Source organism: Aedes aegypti, chromosome 3, assembly GCF_002204515.2.
Source record: "Aedes aegypti strain LVP_AGWG chromosome 3, AaegL5.0 Primary Assembly, whole genome shotgun sequence".
Lineage (NCBI taxonomy): Eukaryota > Metazoa > Arthropoda > Insecta > Diptera > Culicidae > Aedes > Aedes aegypti.
The window spans coordinates 239,459,947-239,477,910 of record NC_035109.1 but is presented as its reverse complement, the minus strand read 5'-3'; the positions used below and the strand labels follow the sequence as shown (position 1 = coordinate 239,477,910).

General features: G+C 36.5%; 1 protein-coding gene across 1 annotated transcript in view; it reads left to right on the top strand.

The window, feature by feature from the left end:
• LOC5574553 (serine-enriched protein) overlaps positions 1 to 11,826 on the top strand; it is a 29,303-nt gene extending 17,477 nt beyond the window's left edge. The window contains exons 5-7 of the mRNA XM_021851497.1: positions 10,129 to 10,653; positions 11,232 to 11,407; positions 11,470 to 11,826. Of these exons, the coding sequence (XP_021707189.1) occupies positions 10,129 to 10,653; positions 11,232 to 11,407; positions 11,470 to 11,695 (927 nt within the window). The 3' untranslated portion in view covers positions 11,696 to 11,826. The remainder of the gene's footprint in view (positions 1 to 10,128; positions 10,654 to 11,231; positions 11,408 to 11,469) is intronic.
• The last annotated feature ends 6,138 nt before the right edge of the window (positions 11,827 to 17,964 follow it).

Here is a 17,964-nt window from a genome sequence, read left to right as displayed (position 1 = left end):
CCAGTCACGATGATTGGCATGATCTATTTTTGATACTCGCTGAAGTTCCGCACCATGGAGAACTTCTTCTGCTTTGTCGTGGTGTTCGGGGAAATGTAGAAGCCAATCTACGATTCCAGCGCTCGGCCATCATGGTCCTGCAGGAAGCGAGTGGCCTAACTGATTGGTTTGTTTAAGGATACCAACCTGTGCACGATCTACGCCAAGCGTGTCACCATCATGCCGAAGGACATCCAGCTGACTCGTAGTATCCGTGGAGAACGCGCTTAAATTGAATTGCAGCACAATTTCAAACAAAAAGGGCCCTCTTCAGGGCCACAATAATGCATGCGACGTAAAAGAGTTACAACCAGAGACATTATACTATTAATTGTTTATTTATTTATCAATTATAATTTTGGTTGATTAGTTTTCAACGGAGATAAATGACAAACAAAAATTTACTTAAGTTCCCGTCGCTCGAGTCGGGCGGCGGTAGCATTTTTCCAGTCTTCTCTGTGTGCGTATTTCGATTCGATCGACAATTTCTTACCAATTCAAAACATCAACTAAGCTGTTGCTGATTAGTTTTAGCTCTTTGTTTGACAAGTTGATACTCTGATCGCTCTAGCATGCATTTACACGACAACGGCATTATTCAAAGTAAGTAAAGTTTGTAAGGATGCTTAAAATATATCCCCGAGCTCGATTTCATCTTTTAAACTCGTACCAATTAGCTCATACGGTTGAAAAAATAAATTTCTGTTAGATATCAGGGATTTCCTTAGGAAATTGCCTACATTTAGGCGTTTTCATCGCAATTCTTGAAATTAACTATTTATTATTTCTTTGAATATTTTATTAAGAATTTAGCAAGCATATTCGGTTTCAGAAAGTTCATATTTATGATGGAGAGTCGTTGCAAAAAAATAACAATAATCTCATTGACAAGTGATCAATTTCACCCCGAAATGGGATTCTCCGATTTTTTATTTAAGGGATAATTTTTAGCACTAAAAACACATCTGTTAGAAAATTTTGGCACATGAGCCAAAGAGGCTGACCGTCGTGCTTGTTTTCGTGCATTCAGTTGTTTGGCATTTTTAACATTATTGAAAACAGACAAGAAAAACAATGAAAAATGATCAATTTCACCCGAGATTACGGTACCGTAATCCGGGGTAACATTGATCAGTTTTTGAGATATTTCTTAAATGTTTCATTTGAAAATCCAAATGTCACATTTTTTTTAATTTTAAAACAAGTACTGGAACCCACCGCTCGTGTCTGTATACTGAATTTTCGTTTTCAAAAGATTTAAGTATTTTTAAATAAATGTTTTAAGTGATTTTTTGATTTAGCTGATATGGGGTAACATTGATCACCCATGTAAACAACATTCGATTATATTGAAAATGTCGTTACTTACTTAAATCATGGCCCCTGAAGCCGAATATGAAAACCAAACTCTTACAAGTCATTTACTTTTTGAGTTATTTGAAAAATAAAAATACCTCGAACCGCGGAATACGCCTAAAGGTAGGCAATTTCCTAAGGAAATTCTACATTCTTAACAGTAATTCGTAAATGTTGCCTAATTGAACATTCTTATGAATGTTTTGACAACGGAATCGTTTTTGGCGATGTAATTTTTAGTAAGAATCACATTTTCCTTGCTCATATCGCTTGCACAACTTATGTGAGACATGAATCTTCGGTAGTGTCATCCTTAACCATTGAAATCGTTGTTTCAAAAAGTTGTTAAATTTACGCATGAAGTAAATACAATTTTCGAAAACATCTTAATTTTCATTAGCTCATGAATATGAGAAGGAGAAGCGCAATTCATGCTTTGGAAATATTTCATCAACAAATGATGATACGAACTTTTTACGAGATGGTTCATTCCGATCAATTTTACCCCGCTGATTAATGATACCCCAGATTACGGTACATGTAAACTTCAAAACGTCAAAACCTTATAACAGCAAGAAAAATGTGCTTTTCTTTGAAAAATAAGACATGCCTTGATATTTACCCATTTATCAATAGTTTAGTAATGAAAATTAATAGTTTTCATTATTGGAGTCGATTCGTAGAAAGATTTCCAATCGATTGGTGCAAGAATCTTGAAAATAGATGCGGGCGTTAGTAAGTTATTAACAGTCAAAATCTAACCACTTTTCGTGACGCGAGCGATTTTTCGTTTTTCGAAATTGTACCCCAGTACGTTGCCGTAAGACGTTATCCAACGTCAAAAAATCCTAGGGATTATGCCAGGATTTCCATCAGATATTTTTTCACTGTTTCTTTCACCTACTTCTCCAGTTGTCACTTCTAGCAGATTTCCCACAGATCATGTAGTAGTAATTCCACAAAGGTTTATTCCAAAGTGTTTGAAATAAAAAAAAACGTTTCAACATTTGGTTAGTAACGCTAGAATAATTCATACGTCGATTTTTTTCTTTTAAGCCACACATTTTCATGAGGATAATTTTGAAAATGTATCTTAGATTACTCTCAGGAACTACACCAAAAATCGGCATTTCTCCAGTATTTCATTTAAAATAATATTTTGCTGCGGTTCAAACACTTGTTTTTTTCTGGGACGAAATGAAAGCTAAAGATTTTGAATTTTCAAGAAAAATATAAAATTTCACAAAAAATGGTTTTTACATGAAAAAAAAAATCAAAAAAGATGGAGGAATATCTGAAGGAATTTCTAATTTTTGAAAATGCTCTAAACTGGAATGTAGGAGAATATCCTTAGGCAATCAATAGAAAAATCAATGGATAAATTTCTAAAGAACTTGGAATTTTCTTAAATAATACAAAAATTGAAAGGATTCTTATTTCTAGAAATATTCCAGATTGAATTCATGAAGGTATCTTAAAAGAAATTCCTCGAATAATTACTTGAAATACCACAATTCAAACTTGTGAAGACATCCATGCTGATGTCCATAAATCTGAATCCCATTTTAAGGAAAATGCTTTTTTATTTTCTTAAGTTCGAATAGACTATTAACTTCATATCTGACGTTGATTATTGAAGGCACTTTCAGATCATTTGATAAGTATTCTTGGTTTTCGGGGAAACTAAAGAAAATCGTTAAATTTTTTAAAGTTGTTTACACATTTAGAACAAACAGATAGTTTTTTCCATTGCTATGAAAAATATTTTGAAATTTATCATAAGATTTTTTTTATTTTGGTGTTTTGAAGTCACTTTGAAAAGAAAGTTTTAATCATCTGAAATGAAAAAATTCGTCAATAGTTTATGTATTTTGGAGAATTTCTTGAACCTGGAATTATTTTTTTAAAAACTGGAAATATCAGGGAATTTTATTTTTGTAAATGAGTAGACTTTTCGATAAATTCTGTATTTTAATGCATAAAATGTATTCTACGTCCTTTATAACATTCTCCAATTCAGTTCCAATTACAATTACGTCAAAAAACCACTTTTATTGTGGATTTCCGTGTGTTTACATATCCTTTATCAAGGTCACAGCAAAACAGAAAACCGAATTTCGATTATAAGAAAAAATATAGATCAATTCAAAATAAGAACATTAGATTAACAAAAAATCTACAAAGTTCAAAGCTAACTCGAAACATTTTTCAACATGTTTCCGTCCTTTAAAATGCAAAATTCTTTGTGTAGTAACCATTTTTGTAAATCAGCTCTTGTTTGAAAAGTATTAGATCTGCTATGATTAATTCAAGAAATAAAATATGTTTTTAAGATTAAAAACTTGATCAATGTTTCTTCGGCTAAAATACTGTAACGTGATTTTAACTTTCCTTCTAAATAATCTAAATAAATAAAAATGGAATGGTGTTTGTAGTCACGAAATTACTTGAGAACGAGTAAAAGAATTTACCTGATTTTTTTCAAAAACAAGTTCTTGAAGTGTTCCGACGTGTTAGTGTGTACAAAAAGTTGAAGAACTCCTCTGTAAACATGAGAAAAATAGGGGTAGAAAATTGACACTTTCATAGTACACTTTTGGTTCATATTCACATTAGTATAAAAGTAGATTTTCTCATAACTGGGTTTTTGTCTCTGACACCCCTCATTTTCATGTCAGTCGTTACCTGAGAGAGACTCGCGAAGAGGAAAAATATCAACAAGCCCAGATTCCGTTGTCACGAAACGTCAAATGCAGTTAGTCGTTTTAATGGTATTCAAAAAAAACTGTTATTAAAAACCTCAGTCAACGGAGCAGATGCTGATAAATCTAAACACAATCCTAGTTATTTCTAATGTCTGCTTTGTTTGCTGGTATCAAATTTCACTCAAAAGGCTATTTATGCTTCGGTGTGATGCAAACTAAATATTTTTTACTGAGATGTTCATGTGAGGGTTTGAACAGCTTGCATATGATTTATGTAAATCAGAGACCTTTTATGCACTCGTTAACCGTACAACGGAATTCATTCGTGTTTATACACATTTATTCTTAAGGGCTTATTTAGCCATATTATGTACACTTTCACTTAGGACACCTCACATGACTAAGGAAGTTTCGTCTTTACAGGGCTGGTTGCGACTGAGTACCTTAAAAACAGGAAATTAACCATTTGTCAGATAAAAGAGACCTACTAGGAAAAATTGGGCGAAAAGAGACCAAATAGGAGCCAAGAAAACAAAACGAAATCTGGGTATAGTAGCCATGAAATAAGAGTTTGATTCTTCATGGGGCTCTGCACAGAAATCAGTCTCACTCTTTCACTCCTCCATAGAATTAGTAAACAACAAGGCCAGTAAACGTCAAAACCTCATACAAAACCCAAACAGTGCAGAGACCCATAGCATCATAGCAGACATTTGTCTAATATCCACAACCTGGGAGCATCTGGGGCTTATTTGATTGAAACTTAGACCTCTGGTGGTGAGTATGAGAAAATGTGTTCTAATCCGCATAGAAAAAAAAACTGCAAATAAAAAAAAATATCACTTTTCAACTTGATTCGATCTCAAATAAAAAGACAAGGACACCGTCTTCGGCCATTTAGCTGCACGGACTGTAACTTAACACTAGACAATGGACAACGATAGTGGCACAGCCGAGAAACATTCCTGACGAAAAGTTTCAATGGCTAATCAAAATTTCAATGGAATCGAACCCACACCCCATGACACGATGCGCTTAAATCAGGGCTGCCCAACGCATGGCCTCATTTTCTGCGGCCCGCGAAGGGTTCGAAGATACTTCTCATATTTGGCCCGTTAAATATTCTATCAAACCGAAGTTAGAACATACTTAAGCCTATTTAGTTTTCAATCTAGTTTCAACCTAATGTTTCAGTTGGGTAATTATGTGATTTTTTTTTTAATTATCTTATAAGCGGTTTCTTCACCACCGCTTAGACCTTAAACCTGGTTTAATCGTATGGGTAAACGTGGTTTACGGCTTAAGCGAAGGTGAAGAAATCGGCCCTTAAATATTCAATTTTATGAATGATCCAAATTCTAAAGCTCAAATTCTGGGTATTTAAATAATGTTTCTACCATGACTTCCATCGACATTCAAAAAATGCAGCCAGAACAAAACTAATGGACGAAAGGCTAAATATGAACATTTCACTGAATCATAGGCTTATATTCTCACAGAATCCTGGAAATAAATTTTACCAGCACCTGGACTTAATGCACGCATAATCCTTGACAGGAATATAGAAAGAAAGCCTTTTTATAAAATCTTGAACAGGATTTTTTTTTTTAAGAATTCTGGGCATAACTTTCACGGATAACATTGGCATTGGCATCTCAAAGATTTGTTTTTAAGACAATTTACACCGTCTTCAGTCAAAGGCTGCACAGACTGAACAATTACTAACATTAGGCAACGGACAACACGAAACACCCAGTAGTCCAGTGATTTTTCGTTTGACGAAAAGTTTCCACCGACTGGAGCGGGAATAGAACCCTCGCTACGTGGCATTCACAATACACCTAAACGACTGACGCCGCTAACCGCACGGCCACGATGCCCACAAAACAATGTTTACCAGGATTCAGTAGCCAGGAAAGGTTGCAACATAACGCTTTGTAACATTTTGCCAGAACAGTAAACGAATTTATAACAACAATCTGACTAGGTGTCTTTGAAAATACTTATCAGCAGTTTCAAAGATTTCAAGTTTGCATTTCAAAATTATTATTGAATAAGATTCTGAAGGAGTGCTTGTCTCGTTTCTTGTAAAAATCCTGGACATTCTGACCAAGATTTTCGTAAAAGTTTGATCAGGGTTTTACCACATTCCACATTCTTGCTGATAATATTAGGTTGGATTCTGACAGAATTCGGAGTAAGATTTTAAAAAAATTCCTGGGTTTTATTCTCACAGGATCCAAAATTTCTGGGGTAGATTGTTCAAAATTTTCTGGACTAGACTATTATTTAATTTTGAAAGGAACTCTCACCATATCCAGGAGAATGCTGAGCAGCAATTATCGATTTCTTCAAATAAAGTTTATTCCATTCACTAATTTTTGTCACACTTCATGCGAATATTTGTGCATCCAAGATTTTTGGTTTTGAGAATTCCTCGTGATATCACAGCAAGTGATACTGTGTGTGTGTTTTTTCGTGATTTTTTTAGGAATTTCATAAAAACATTATTCAGATGTTTGCCCAAATGTTCAGATATTATTCCAATATTATTCCGGAATTTTTAAGGATTATTTCCCAAGGATTTTTTCCAAGAATTTTGTGTTTTTTTTGCTGTAGTATAAACTGGTGTGAAAACTCAAATAAAGTTTTGAAGACTGCATGGAAATTTTTTGAGCAACTTTTTAGGAATGGTTGGTTAAACTGCAGGAGTAATATTTGGATGAAATGAAGAAAAAAAAAAGTGTTCGAAGAACCCCTCAAAGTGTTTTGGATTTATGGGAAAGAACGTGGATGAATTTTTGACGGAACTCACATGAATAGGCGGGGGAATTCTTGCAGAGTTTCTTGGGAGGGAGAAACCAATACAAAATTTCTCTACGTCACAGTGAACCGAGATTTTGCAGTCACGAACTGTCACTGTGAGCCCGGATCTTAAACAATGGACAAACATGACAAAAGCGCGTAATTAATCAAAGCATATTTTTGCATTTCATCAAAAGTAGCAGAAATCGAATTAGAATCAATTCATGCACATTCAAAAGTAACGTCACGAGAGCACCGTTTATTCTAATTGAATGTAATGTATTGGAATGAGGCTCTTTTTACTGTTTTCATTAAAACTGAAAATTAAACGCATAGATAACTGTGGCCCTTTTTCAATGTTTGTCCAGAAAGATCGAAGGTACACAACAAATAAAAACTAGCGATTTTCTCTAAGCCTGCCTTAATTGTCGTTGGCAAATTGGAGTTATCTTGCAATTTTGAAAAAAATGTATCCAATTTTGTGTGTAGTATCTGTGCCTCCCTCCCAGATAAAAAACCCATAAGCTATTTTTTTCTAACACTCTTGAATAAACCATTGTGGATTTCTTTGGAAGAAATTCTGTAGAAAGATTTGAAAGATCTTCTAGAGTAACAATTGGAGAATTCGGTTGAATTGAAGGGTTAATGAAAAAATATTTGAAGGAAATTCTAGGATAGTTTTAGAGAAAAAATCAAAACTATATCTGAGGAAATTACTGGAGGTAGTAGCCTGGAGCAATTTTGAAGAAATTCTTCCAAGCATCCTTTGGAAAACCGCTAGAAAAAATTTGGTTTGAGGTTGATTTAATTTCCTCATCTATTTCTAGATAACAAATGGATAAACAGTGTTTTTTTTTCACCGATCTGACCCGGCTATTCGCAAAAATTTTCAGGAGGAACTGGAGATGTTTAAAAATGTTTCATCGCGCAGAAAATCCATTAAATGAATGATCTGATCGCACATTCAAAAATCGCTAGCACCATCACACTCTCGCTGTGTATAACACCATGCGACTGGTATAAGATTAATTCATTAGTTCATTCAAAAATTCTACAATAATCTTTTGATAATTTTCTATGGATATTCCGAAAACTTGTCAAAAATTATATTCAGAAATGCTCACGGCAATTTGTTGGAGAACATATACAGGGTTGGCCGTAGATATTTTTAAGACACCATCCATTGATTCATTCAGAAATGCCATAGAAGATTGTTCAATTTGGTTTTCTAACGGTTGAATGTTTGAATAGTGTCCCAGAATTTTCACTATAGATTTTCTCAACCGTTCTCCTCACGAGCCAAAACATTTGGGGATCATGCACAAACCATGTAACGGTTTACTAGGCAAGAGAATAAGCCATTTTACGAAGCCTGGTCAAATGACAGGAGACCTGGGATTTTTTAATCATCGGCGTCAGTTTTCGCGATGATGATGGTTGATGACTGTGCGCATTTCTAGCGTAGCTTTTCATCCAGGCGAAAACTAAAATGGAGAAAAATTATTAAAATAGTTCTGATCACAAAAATGCTTTTTTATGTGCAATATGGGTAACAAAGAGGTAGCTGATACAATAACTAGGTGTAATGTTGCAGTAACGAACATTTTTGGATCTCATTTTTGTCATTTTCTCCATGTCCTCGTTTGGTAAGATGAGGCGTTGTTGAAAATCACGCTGGATTTAATCCCAGGTCTCCTGTCAATTGACGCCGTTGCGGCGATCAGCTGTTCCGAAACGTCTCGTAAAATGGCTCATACCATGAAACGCCTTATCGTGTCTTTCATCCATAAGAATAAGCCATTTTACGAAGCCTGGTCAAATGACAGGAGACCTGGGATTTTTCAATCATCGTCGTCAGTTTTCGCGATGATGATGGTTGATGACTGTGCGCATTTCTAGCGTAGCTTTTCATCCAGGCGAAAACTTAAATGGAGAAAAATTATTAAAATATTTCTGATCACAAAAGTGCTTTTTTATGTGCAATATGGGTAACAAAGAGGTAGCTGATACAATAACTAGGTGTAATGTTGCAGTTACGAACATTTTTGGATCTCATTTTTGTCATTTTCTCCATGTCCTCGTTTGGTAAGATGAGGCGTTGTTGAAAATCACGCTGGATTTAATCCCAGGTCTCCTGTCAATTGACGCCGTTTCGGCGATCAGCTGTTCCGAAACGTCTCGTAAAATGGCTCATAGAACGTTGTAGATCGAGTTTTTACTTTTTGCTCGGAGTAATAGGATGGTATTTCAGCAAATTGGGCCATAAATGGATAAATCACTTGAGTGACCTAGTGTCAGAGATTGGTGGAATATGTTTGGTGGTTTTAAAGTTCTACCTTCAGTTGAATGGTAAAGGTTACCAATGTACATATACAGATTTTCTCAGGAATTTTTGGAAAAATTATTTAGTTCTTCAATCAGAAACATTTGATTTATTCTTCAGTTTTATAACATTGTAGAATATTAGTTAAACAATATACAAAAACCAATTACGACTTCATTAACAAATTGAAAAGATACAGCGTATTCAAGGTGTTCACTTTATAAAAAGAGCAATCCTTAGTATTTCATTTTCCAAGCTTTCTGCTGATATTGTTTTTTTTTTGTTGAATCGTGGGTAAGACAATCCTTTGAATGTCCTTCCAAGGTGTTTTTGTGCGTAGTACATGTCCTAACCACTTTCCGCGTCACTGTGTGAGATAGTTGAAATGCTAAACCTTAATTAGTTGTCTGTTTAAGTTCAAACAGAACACCTAACAAAGCAACAAAGCAGATAATGTTTTCAGGAGTTTTTAACGGCGTTCCAATAGTTCCATGTTTAGTTGGTAAGAAAAAAGTCGATTTGAATATCATCAAATTTTGCATGCACACAGATGTGAAGTATTTTTCGAATCCAAATATTATGCTCATATGGAAGTCTATATAGCATAGAGTAATTAAGCCAATTTGTGCTAAGCTAAATTTGTGCATTATAACTATAACAGTTTTTTTGTGATTTATAATATTTTGCTATATGAATTTATGACGAGTTATTTTGTCCTACTTCGCCCTAAAATTTAATTTAATCAAAAATTCAATATATAATAGGTATATAGAAAAAACCCTAAAAAAACAGCTCAATCAGAAAACATCGATGCAACGTCGCTTAAAAAGGGGATTGCTCTTCTCACGAACTGACTCTTAATTGAAACTTTGAAATCCATTTTCAATAAACTTTGTTTAGCTTGGCCTAGAGGAGGAAGACGTTTGGCGCTGTGTCTTATCATGGGCCAAAAATCAAGCTGGTGTAACTCAACCCACGGCTCATTGGACCGAGGAAGAGCGTCAACGTGTCTGTCAGCAGCTAGCTCCAGTTATTTCTCACGTGCGACTGTTTCTCATCGATAGCCAGGTGTTCGCCGAAGAGGTAGAACCCACTGGAGCCGTCCCGATTGAACTTTCCTTGGAGCGATATCGTCGTGCTGCCCTGCATTCCAACAAAATTCCAGCGTCCGCAGTGCCCATCCCATCTGCGGGTCCATTGACCGAAAACGACAAACGTCTGCAACCGAGACTGATGTTGAACCTGTTTCACGGATCGACAATTCTAAAAAATGACAAAATTCACATGCAAGGAACGCTCAACGGATTCTACGGAGTTGCCAAGCAAACCTGGCGCATGGTCTATCGTGCATCAACCAATGGGTTTTCCGCTGCATCCTTCCACCGGCATTGCGATGGGGTCGCTCCATTATTCATCATTGCTTTGGTAAGATATTACAGGGCTGGTAGCGGGTCTAAGAACTCTAGGGAGTCTTGAGTTCGATTCTCACCGAGAAGATGTGTAACTTTTTCCCAAATTTCACATCAATTTGTCCATTTAAGGGGGCAGGATCCGTCATTGATTTCAAAATTTTCAAAAGCAGTTTTTTCGTTCAAAATGAATAAAATTTACAGAAAAATGTGTTCACTGTATTCTATTGGATAACCAAAATACAGTGAACACATTTTCATCGAATAATTTTTAGATTTGAACAGAAAAACTGCTTTTCAAGTTTCAATGATGACGATGATTACGATGACGGAGCGTTGAACATTAATCCAATTGCAAAATATATGTAATATTTCGTTTTTCGGTAGTTTAAAAAAATCCAGGTTGAATTCCTTAAGGTATCTAAACCTGAATTCTAAGATATATAATCATCAAACACTCGATGAATTATTGGTACTCGTTAATCATTAACGCTCTGCTTATCAGGCAAGAGGTCTCTAAAGTTCATATTTTCAAGACATTCAGTCGCTACCAGCCCTGGATATAATCCATATTTTAATGTATTTTATTTACAGGGCACACAAGGAGCCATTAGCGGTGGTTTCACGGATGTAGCATTTGCTAAAACAAATCGGAAGGGTGGTTACATTCACTCCGAGAAGGCATTTCTGTTTGCCTTGAACTACAACAACGATCCCCCGATGAAGTTCGACATCGTTAAGAAACCTTATGCCATTTGTTACCATCCAGAGTAAGTCCATCCTCAAGCAAACAGCTTCTGATTTTTTTCTAAACAACCGTATTCGCTTTTAGTTGTGGACCCATTTTCGGCGCGGGAGCTGACCTCCTTATCTCGAACAATTGCAATGTGAACATGGAATCGTATTCAAACTTTCCCCACTCATACGATGGCCCGAATGCCGTGTTCGGGAATCTGTTTGGAGAGTACAACTTTTCGATTGCGGACTACGAGGTGTTCACGTTGGCCCCTTCGGCGGCTCCCTCCGGGATCAAAATGAAGCATGACCGGTATCCTTGAGAAGGCAGAGTAGAATGTTTCAACGCATCAGTTGAATAGTGTCGGCTAAGCAAAATTAGATTACATTAGACAGAATAGCATTCGATTAAGTATGTGTACTGCATTGCAATAGAATAATCTGCTCAATTATATTATCTTAAGTCGATAAGCATAATATTTATTAGGAAAGAACTATTTCCCTTCTTAACGTACAAGAATCTATCATCGTCATCATGGTAACTTCGAACTGATAACACTTTTTAGATAATTGGTCTCTATTTTAATGTCTTTAAAAAGTCTCTATTTTAAATTGAAGGCCTCTTAAAATAAACGCTCCAGGAGGAGTTTACACCAACGATTAAAAAGTTCTGCGCCCACCGGCTGACTAACGAGAACGACCTATGACTCTGATAGATTTCACCACCGGCAAGAATATGACCATTTGTAGCCTGCCGTATCGGAGTACAGTTATGTACGAATCCTTGTAACTTCCTAACAAAATCAATTGTCGATACCAGTATGCGCATACGTCAGCAATCCCACATTTTGATCGATGGTGCCGTTCATCTACGCAGGAAAAATGCCACCAGGAAAATGCCACCAACCAGTCCCCGGATTGAGGAAGATTAAGGATGCCATTCACTAGCTCAAGAACAATAAAGCTGCTGGTAAAGATGGTAACGGAGTTGAACTCAAAAATATGGGTCCTGAGAGGCTGACAGACAATCTCTGCACCAGCTGATAGGCACAATCTAGGAAACAAAACAGCTACCGGAGGAATAGAAGGAAGGGGTAATATGCTCCATCTACAAAAAATGCGACAAATTAGATTGTAAGAACTTCCTAGCGGTCACCATCCTAAATGCGGGCTAAAAAATGTTATCCTAGATAATTTTTCGTCGTCTATCACCTATAGTAAACGAGTTCGTGGGAAGTTATCAAGTCAACTTCGTTGGCGGCCGATCGACAACGAACTAGATTTTTACTGTACGGCATATCCTCCAAAAATGTCGTGAATAGCAGATCCCAATGCATTATCTTTTCCTCGATTTTAAGGCGGTATACGACAGTATCGCTATGGACAATCATGGATGAGAACAGTATTCCCGAGAAGCTCACAAGATCAATAAGAGCAACGATGAAAAGGTGTGCAAAATTGTGTGAAGATTTCAGGCGAATATTGTGATTGGTTTGAATTCTGTCGGAGACAACGACAAAGTGATGGACTTTCGTGCCTGTTGTTCAATATCGCGCTAGAAGCGGAGAACCGGGCTTACCAGCCGGGTTACGTTTTTTTACGAGATCCGGTCATTTTGTTTGCTTCGCGGATGATATGAACATATTCGGCCGAATATTTTAAAAGGTGGTTAACCTGAACACCCGCTTGAAACGCGAGGCAGCAAAAGTTGGACTGGTGGTGAATGCGTCCAAGACAAAGTACATGCTAGTAGGTGAAGCCGAGCGCGACAGGGTTGCCTAGGTAGCAGTGTTACAATAGACGGGGATACGTTCGAAGTGATTGACGAGTTCGTCTACTTTGCTGACGTCTGATAATAACTTCAGCCGTGAATATGGCGGCGCATCATCAGTGGAAGTCGGGCCAAACGTGTCATGTACAAAATGCTTATAATATCGTTAATTTTCTACGGGTATAAAACGTGGACGATGCTTGAGGAAGACCTGCAAGCCCTTGGAGTCTTCGAACGTCGGTGCATGAGGGGATCTTTGACGGTGTGCAGGAAAACGGTGTGTGGCGACGAAAGATGACCCAGAGATCGCCCAACTCTACGGCGAACCCAGTGTCCAGAAGGTGATCAAAGCTGGCAGAGCATGTTGCAAGAAAGCCGGACAGCTACCCTGCAAAGATGTTGTTTGTTTCAAATCTGATTGGAGAGTGTGGCGCTGAACAGGGATGGAGTGATGCGGTTACAAACCGAGTCTTGTGGCGTGAAATTGTTTATTCAGTGTTATCAGATTAGGTGTTTACTAAATAAATGAATGATTGTATGAATAAAGTCACCTCCCGGTCAACTAGTCAGTGATTTTCGGGCGATTGATATCGATTCGTTTTGAGTCGTTGGCAATCGCCATCGCTGGACAAGGATCTATAAAGAATTTGTAACACTGGTCGATCGGGATATGTGTCGTAACAAGACGACATTGAATTGTGCCAAGGAAGTGGCACAGCATATCAACGTGGAGAATAACGCGGAGTCCACAGTGGTGGCAACAGGCACCATGCAGCTTAAAGCAAATGTCGTAGGTAATTCGTGCTGTTTGACGATATCTAATGTCCTGTGCGTGCGCTAAATCTGTTGTCTGTGAGCAAAATTTGCAACAACGAATATCGAGTTGAATTCTCCAAGGGCACCTGTGAGGTGCATCTTTGGTAAGGGACCGTCCATAAATGACGTAGCATTTTAGGGGGGAGGGGGGAGTCTACGATTTAGCTACGAACCATGTATTGGGTATGAGAAAATAGGCTACGATGGGGGAGGGGGGGGTGTCAAATTTTGGCCAAAAAATGCTACGTCATTTATGGACGCTGCCTAAGACTGATGAAACGTCAAAATAAATTGTCCCGAAATAAGAGAACATTCAGTCACGAAACCCAGAACAAGCTGTTTTTCGCTTTACGAATATACACCATGAATAAAAATCACGGATTCAGGAACTAAGTTCCACAAAACATTCGTAATGCTTGCGATCTCATTGATCCGCGATTTTTGTTCTGGTTATCTAGAACACTGTTCTCTGAAACAGGAACACGTTCATAATGGTGTCTCAGTTTTCACCCGAATGAGCTCAAATTTTGGAAGGACACTCAAAATTTGATCTAGTATCGAATGAGCGGTGTGAAGCAAAACGATTTTTTGAACCACTCTACTAGAAATTCCATGAAAAACCGATCTAGTGGGTCACCGAATTCCGTGAAAATTTGCTATTTTGTTCCTTATCCGAAATAAGGATACACGTGTTTTAGGGTTTTTTTTTATTAGGGTGATCATTTCCAAAATAGGGTGACCAGAAAAATCGTGATTTAGCAAATTTTTTATTTATTTTAAATCATAACTTTTGAACCGCTTGACAGATTTTCAATTTTCTTACACGAAATGAAAGCTAAAGATTTTGTCATTTCAAGAAAGATATAAAATTCCACAGAAATTATTTTTTTTACATAAAAAAATCAATCATTTCCGTTTTTTCGTATTTTGAAGGCCTTGAGACCAAAGGGACTATTGCTGTTCTCATTTTTTCTTGTAAGTTCAGTAAATTTTACGTTTACTGTTAATGTATGTTTTTTTTTGAGTCATTTTTCATCGGCACACACTGTAGGTTTCAGCGGAATAGATTTTTTATTTAAAAAAAAAAATCATAACTTTTGAACAGCTCAACCGATTCCCAATCTTGTTTTATGGAATGAAACCTTAAGATTTCAACTTTTCAGGAAAACATATGTATAAAACTCTGAAAAAAAAATTAAATGAAAAAATATTATAATTTCTTTTAAAGCTAGAATTTTTTAGAGTCCGCGGCTACAAAACAAAGCCATGCTGAAGGTGTCTGGGTTCGATTCCCGCTCGGATCCAGGATCTTTTCGGAATGGAAATTTCCTTGACTTCCCTGGGCACAGAGTATAATCGTACCTGCCACACGATATACGAATGCGAAAATGGCAACTTGGGCAAAGAAAGATCTCAGTTAATAACTGTGAAAGTGCTCATTAGAACACTAAGCTGAGAAGCAGGCTCTGTCCCAGTGAGGACGTTAATACCAAGAAGAAGAAGACATCGCTGAAAATTTGACAGTAAACGTAAAATTTACTGAACTTTCAAGAAAAAATGAGAACAGCAATAGCCCCCTTGGTCCCGAGGCCTTCAAAACACGAAAAAAAACGGAAATTATTGAGTTTTTATGTAAAAAAAAAAACATTTTTTGTGAAATTTTATATTTTTCTTGAAAAGTCAAAATCGTCCAAGAAAATTAAAAATCGGTCAAGCGGTTCAAAAGTTATGATTTAAAATATAAATAAAAATTTTGCAAAATCGCGATTTTTCTGGTCACCTTATTTTGGAAATGATCACCCTAATAAAAAAAACCCTAAACACGTGTAGAGTAAGGTGGGGCAAAAGTTCGACCTTAGTGGTATAATCAAAGTTTCCAGGAAAACAATAGCAGTTAAAACAAAACAAAAACCATACAGTGAACTGCCAACATATTGGCTATAATTTTGCTGAACAAACTTGTGTCAAAATGTTTACCCATTTTTAGTTATAACAATTTCAAAATTAATTGTCTTATTCGAACTTTTGCCCCACCGGTGGGGCAAGAGTTCGAATCTAGTGTGGGGCAAAAGTTCGCTGGCTAAAACACAAAATATCGATCCTTTTATGATAGGCATACTTTACACCAGCCGTAAACTTAAGTTTGACGTAAAATACACACTAAATTTTCATAAAAAAATTGCCCAAAACCGGGTTAATTGTAATATACTCAAAAACAGCAGTTTTTCACAAAACTATGTGGAAATGTAAAATTTTGGTGACAATTTTCACACGATCAGACAAATTTAACTGAATTTGAAGATATCATGTGGATTTTAGGCAATTTGCAAATTGTTCCGTGATTTTATACATGGATCGAACTTTTGCCCCGCTGATTCGAACTTTTGCCCCACTATGGGCCAAAAATTGTTTTCAAGCATCTATGCAAAAACTAATACATCTCAAAGCAACCTTATGATAGGCCTAGAAACGCCCTTACATAAAATATTGAAAAAGATTTTATCTTCAATTGGTTCCATGCAACGAAAGTTTGACCAAAAATTACAATATTCACGTCGAAAAACAACAAATAGCCATAACTTTTCCAAATCTCAATCGATTTTTATGCTATTTGGATTGAAAGTCTCTTACTTGAATAGCATTCGAACCACCATGATATTTATAAGATTTGTTTTGAATTGAGCTGGAAATCTTAAAAAGAAACTCTTACCCCACTCGAACTTTTGCCCCACTTTACTCTATCCTTATTTCGAATAAGGAACAAAATAGCAAATTTTCACGGAATTCGATGATCCACTAGATCGGTTTTTCTTGGAAAAGCTGATATACGATCTCACCAGGTTATATTGTTGGTTCTTTTCTCCATCGTTGCACTGTGTCTTACAATGCAATTATTAACCTTTTTTTCCGTCCGACCCCGTTGGAATGAGCACCACACTCTAAGAATCAAACACTACTGAACTATTTTCACTACATACGATGCGCGACAATTTGATTACGAAACTAGTTACATGTCGTCTCGTATGAACTTTACAGTTGAAATAATTATTTATTCATGTCTAATCGCAACGAAGATGATTTTCAAATTCCTAAAAGTTTGAATAACATGCATTCAAATTAGTAATTTCGCATTTTTTGAAGCTAATTTTTGTAACCTCAATCCTAAGAGTCGTTAAGAGTCCCCGTCTTCTCATAAGTTGATGCCATTGATTTTTTTACTATTGTTAGATTATCCACAAGCAATCAACGATATCAAAGACTAATTAAGTATGTTTTTGCCAGCAGAAATAAGTCCTTCTCATATAAATCTTTATTGACACTGGCGATAGGAATAAACTTTAGCAAACGATTTCATAGGCGATCATTGTATTTTGTAGCCGTGAGAAATCCGTGAGACCGAGATGACTTAAATCCGATATCGATGGCGATGATACGTCGTTTGAGATCTAACACCTTTGGATTCAACATACAGTAGCACCCTCTTCGATATATCGAGGCACAATAAAAAGCATTCCTTCCACTTTTAACACTTTTGATCCGTATTGATCGATGCTGGAGCTGAAACCCGTAGTTAGTTTCGGGCTCCGTTCGATCCTGTTCAATCTGATTTTAATTACAAATTTTTACGACTACCGCCTTCATCATCACCGCAATCTTTTGAAGCCGGGTCACGCGAGTTGTTGAGTGTTGATGCACAACATTTCAGAACACTACCCTGATGTTCAAAAGCCAACCGCCAATAAATCTTGCTTTTATAGTGTAATCTTCTCAAATCGATCGCTCTTGAATGGGAAATGATGGTCTTTAATTTCTCTTAATTCATTCGAAATATTTTCTTTTCGGTTAGTGTGGACATAAACTTCTCCTCTGGGTTTCGGAAAACAAGCTTGCACGTTTCGCTCGGAATCGAAAAAGGTTCAAATCTTATGATTTATCACTTGATCTTCAATTTTACTCTTCCGAAGCATGGAGGGCAAAAGCTTCATCACTGAAATACCGTAAACG